At 55.8% G+C, this 5,213-nt stretch overlaps 1 protein-coding gene across 1 annotated transcript in view; it reads left to right on the top strand.

The window, feature by feature from the left end:
• TLE2 (transducin-like enhancer of split 2) overlaps positions 1-5,213 on the top strand; it is a 40,962-nt gene that overhangs the window by 9,141 nt on the left and 26,608 nt on the right. Inside the window, 4 exon segments of the mRNA XM_011967325.1 lie at positions 242-339; positions 653-716; positions 1,167-1,211; positions 4,143-4,205. Of these exon segments, the coding sequence (XP_011822715.1) occupies positions 242-339; positions 653-716; positions 1,167-1,211; positions 4,143-4,205 (270 nt within the window).

Here is a 5,213-nt window from a genome sequence, read left to right as displayed (position 1 = left end):
TCCCTTGCCCCGCGCCGCCTCTCCCTCCTCCCTCTTTCTTCGGGCAGGCTCCCCCCCACCCCACTTCAGCCTCCCCCACTCTTGCCGCCTCCATATCATCAAGCTCTGGTGGCGCTTGGAGGGCTTCCCGGATCGGCAGGATGTACCCCCAGGGAAGGCACCCGGTGAGTGGGGGCTGCGGAGAGGGGGTCCCCGGTGTCCTGGAACTCAGACCCTGACGTCCCTCCCCAAACCCCCCCAGACCCCGCTCCAGTCCGGCCAGCCCTTCAAGTTCTCGATCTTGGAGATCTGCGACCGCATCAAAGAAGAATTCCAGTTTCTCCAGGCTCAGTACCACAGGTGAAGGGGGCCGCCCCAGGGGCCGCGGGAGTTCACCTGGGCGCCGGGGCGGGGCGGGGCCTCCGGGGAGCAGGGCGGGGAGGAGGGGCTCCCAGGGCGCGGGAAAGGCCTCCAGGTGAAAGCGCAGGTGCAGAGGGGTCTGGGGACAGTCAGAGCTGGGGCATTGGGAGCCCAGGAAGGGGCGGGGAGGGACTGGGACAGGAGGTGCTGGGAGGTCTGTAAGGAAGTCGGGAGGGGGAGATCCAGCCCCTCACTTTGGAAGCCGGCCCACATGGGGCGGTTGGGAGCCCCTTGCCCTCTCTCTCCTTCCCAGCCTCAAGCTAGAATGTGAGAAGCTGGCCAGTGAGAAGACGGAAATGCAGCGACATTATGTCATGGTGAGGGCACTTATGATGCCAGGGTGCGGGGAGAGGCGGGCAGGGCTTTGAGCCACGGTGGACTCTGGGGTAGGTCCCTGCCCTTCTCCGAGCCTCGTCTTCCCTGTCTGTACATTGGGCGGCTTTGGGATTTCAGGGTCTCTCTCTCGGAGGGTCCACCCAGCTCTGGGAACAGAGAGACAGGGAGGACCCCTCGCCTGGTGGGGCCAGGGCCTCTGGACGCTTCCTACCTGCCCTGCCTGTCTGGGGAGAGTAGAGGGGGCCCTTCCAGGCAGAACCCCGACTTTCTCCTCTGGGCTTCTCTTCTGAGACCCCGTGGAGCTGGGGGTGCTCTGCGTCCTGCTGTGATCCCCCGAACCTGGGGGGCTCTTGGAAGACCCTGGCATCACCTGACTGGAGGAGGGCACCCATCTCCACTGCAGAGGTTCTTACTTGGTTTTTCCTTTTCAGTATTATGAGATGTCTTATGGGCTCAACATTGAAATGCATAAGCAGGTAACTGCGTTGGTGTTAAGCGTGTTCAGGAGGGAGGATGGGGGTCTGGAAGCCCTGGGAGGGACCCAGTGTGGGCAGCCGGGGCCAGAGCAGACCTAGGGAACACGGGTCTCATCCTGAAATCTCCTCAGAGGTCACAGAGGGCCCATCTGGGACCAGGAAGGCAAATTTCACCCTCATGGAAGGAAAATGAGTCCCAGCTTCTGAAGACAGTAGCCAGCAGTTGGAGCATCCAGCAGAGAGGCAGGCAGCGGGCAGGGGCCACCAGGCATCCCCATCAAGGAGGGCACATAGCAGAGGCAGGGCAGCCAGGCCAGGGAGGCTGTGGAGGTGACTTCTGTCCCAGGAGGGGGCTGGATGACCACTCTTCGAGGTCCCTTTCAGCCCAGAGAGTCTGAAGTTTTGAGATGGACTCCAGGTTCTGTTCCTGCTTTGAAGCTTCTGAGATTGGTCTCAGTGTGATTGGCTGAGGTTCCGAGATTGTTTTCCAGGCCCTGAATTTGATGCCATGGTTCAGACTGTGACCCCACTTTTCCAAGACAGACCTCAAAACTCTGTGGCTATCTTCAGGGCTTTGAGGCTGACCCCAGTGCCCTAAGGCTCTGAGCCTCTTCCAAAGCTACTCAGTGTGATCCAAGGTTCTGAGGTAGACCTCAAGGTTCTGAGATAGACCTCAAGGTTCTGAGATTGATCTCAGGGTTCTGAGATAGACTCATATTTCTGAAATTGACCTGAGGGTTCTGAGATAGACCTCAAGATTCAGAGATTGACCTCAAGATTCAGAGATAGACCTCAAGGTTCTGAGATAGACCTAGGGTTCTGAGATTGACCTCAGGGTTCTGAGATGGACTCAAATTTCTGAAATTGACCTCGGGTTCTGAGATGGACCTCAGGGTTCAGAGATAGACCTCGAGGTTCAGAGATTGACCTCAATGTTCAGAGATAGACCTCAGGGTTCTGAGATAGAACTCAAGGTTCTGAGATAGACCTAGGGTTCTGAGATTGACCTCAGGGTTCTGAGATAGACTGAAATTTCTGAAATTAACCTGAGGGTTCTGAGATAGACCTCAAGATTCAGAGATTGACCTCAAGGTTCAGAGATAGACCTCAGGGTTCTGAGATAGACCTAGGGTTCTGAGATTGACCTCAGGGTTCTGAGATAGACTCAAATTTCTGAAATTGACCTCAGGTTCTGAGATGGACCTCAAGGTTCAGAGATAGACCTCAAGGTTCAGAGATTGACCTCAATGTTCAGAGATAGACCTAGGGTTCTGAGATAGACCTCAAGGTTCAGAGATAGCCCTCAGGGCTCTGAAATAGATTTCAGGGTTCTGAGATTGACTTCAGGGTTCTGAGATTGACCTGAAGGTTCAGAGATAGACCTCAGGGTTCTGAGATTGTCTTATTTATGTGCTGAGATGTGTTAAAAGGTTTTGAGGCTGTTCCTGAACTTGTGATCTCAAGGTTCTGAGATAGACCCAAAGATTTTTTTTTTTTAATTTTGAGATAAAAAATTAATTTTTAAAATTTTAATTTTAATTTAAAATTTTTAATTTAAATTTGAGACGGAGTTTCACTCTTGTTGCCCAGGCTGGAGTGCAATGGCCCAATCTTGGCTCACTGCAATCTCCAACTCCTGGGTTCAAGCGATTCTCCTGCCTCAGCCTCCTTAGTAGCTGGGATTACAGGCGCCTGCCACCATGGCTGGCTAATTTTTTGTATTTTTAGTAAAGACGGGGTTTCTCCATGTTGGCCGGGCTGGTCTTGAACTCCTGACTTCAGGTGATCCTCCTGCCTCGGCCTCCCAAAGTGCTGAGATTACGGTGTGAGCCACCACACCCAGCCAATAGACCCAAAGATTCTAAGATTGACTTAATTGACTTCAGTGGTCCATGCTTCACCCTGAGATCCTGAGACCGGCCAGTGGTTTGTAAAGGGATGAGAGGGGTCCCAAGCTTCTGAGCTTCACGGGCTCTTAGATTCTATCAGAATATTAGAATCAATGAGCAGAGCCTTGTATTGGGACTTCCTGGTGTCTGGGAAGGAGAAGGGTGTGGGCTGGGAGTGTGGGGTGCCTGGGGGTGCCCACCCTAGCATGCTTTCCTGCATGTGTGGGGGCTCTGTTGGTTCTGATATGGGTAGGAGGGGGCTTGTCTGCTGAAGCATGGCGTGGTCGCATGGGTCCATGCAACAGACCCCCTTATGAGGGTGCGGGACACCCTGGAATCCCGGTTTCACCCTCCTGGTGGTAATAGGAGACACAGACTCCACCAGACACACAGCACACCTGTAACTCAGGCAGAGGCGAAGCCCGCGGCCATTGTATGCCCGCCCCCTTCCCCACCCACATGCCTCCTCCTCTGCTCAGCCTCTTTGAGGCACCTGGGCCCAGACCCTCTACAGATGAAACCCTTCCCTTGAGTGTGGAGGGCTGAGATCTCCACCTGGAGGCAGCCCCAGCTGGTAGATCAGCCCTGGGAAGTGGAGGAGACCAAGAGAGGAGCCTTGCCTGGGAGAGACGTGGGCCCAGCCAGGGCTGGAATCTGGGACTCCGGGCGGAGGCCCCTTTCCTTTGTTTCAGCTGAGCCCAGCACCTCAGTGTCTGCGTCTGAGTTGGGTGTCTGAGCGTCTGCCTCTTGCAAATCCCTGGCGGGTGTGCGTCTGGCAGGTGGTGTATCTGACTCGTAGGACCTCAGCCCTGGTCTTCCCAGCTCCAGGCCACGCTGGGCCTCGCTCAGCTGAGCACACAGCCTGGTGGGGCTCTGAATCCCGCCTCGGCCCATGCCATGCTGGCCTGAGTTCCCCTTGTGCACCTGCGGGCGCCACCTCCCCAACCCTTCCGCTTTGCAAGCACCTGGTCCGCCTGGGAGTCCAGAGCTGGGTTGCAAATCTCTACCCCTCTCCAAGCTTCCTCTTGTTGCTTCCTGCCAGGCGGAGATTGTGAAGCGTCTGAGCGGTATCTGCGCTCAGATTATCCCCTTCCTGACCCAGGAGGTGAGTGAGCCTGGGGGTGGCGGGGAGGAAGGGAGGGGGTAGGTCTGGGCGAGGACGCCCCAGGCACTGATTCTGCTGCGTAGCCTGCAGCACGGATAGAGACCGTTTTTTCTCACTGCGGTAGTCCGGCAGCCCTGAGACCAGGCATCCAGCTGGGGCAGGGGCTGCAGGGATGGAGGGAGGTGTTGGCTGAGGGTGAGGACTGGGGTCTTTTTTCCACCTTGATCGGAAGCAAGGTGTGGAGCTGACTCCCTCAAGCCCTGCACGTTGGCTGCCCGGGTCTGAATCCTGGCTGTGTGGCCTCAGGCAGGACACTTGTCTCTCTGTGTTTGCAGTAGCGTAGGTGTGAAGGTGAGATGAGCTCATGCACCCAGGGCCCTGAAGATGATGGGTGCGCTTACTCGGCACCCGATGAAAGTTACCCCTGCCGTCATGCTAGGAGAAGTCACAGAGGGACAAACCCTGGGTGATCCACTCCTAGGAGGTCCCAGAGTTGTCAGGTTCACTGAGACAGAAAGCAGAATGGGGGGTGCCAGGGGGTGGGGAGGGGACCGGGAGTCAGTGTTTCATGGGGACAGAAATTCCGTTTGGGAAGATGGGAAGATTCTGGAGATGGTGCTGGTGATGGCTGCACGACCGTGTGTGTGCTTTACACTGCTGAGCTGTGCACTTGCAAATGGTGAAAATGGCCTGTAATCTGGCCGGGCGCGGTGGCTCATGCCTGTAATTCTAAAATTTTGGGAGGCTGAGGCAGGTGGATCACCAGAGGTCAGGAGTTTGAGACCAGCCTGTCCAACATGGTGAAACCCTGTCTCTGCTAAAACTTAAAAAAATAAAATAAAATAAAATAAAATTAGCTGGGCATGGTGGTGTGTGCCTATAGTCCCAGCTACTCGGGAGGCTGAGGCAGGAGAGTAGAATTGCTTGAACTCGGGAGGCGGAGGTTGCAGTGAGCAGAGATCGCGCCACTGCACTCCAGTCTGGGTGACAGAGACTCCGTCTCAAAAA

Source organism: Mandrillus leucophaeus, unplaced genomic scaffold (assembly GCF_000951045.1).
Source record: "Mandrillus leucophaeus isolate KB7577 unplaced genomic scaffold, Mleu.le_1.0 Scaffold8, whole genome shotgun sequence".
Lineage (NCBI taxonomy): Eukaryota > Metazoa > Chordata > Mammalia > Primates > Cercopithecidae > Mandrillus > Mandrillus leucophaeus.
This window is presented reverse-complemented; position numbering and strand designations above follow the sequence as displayed.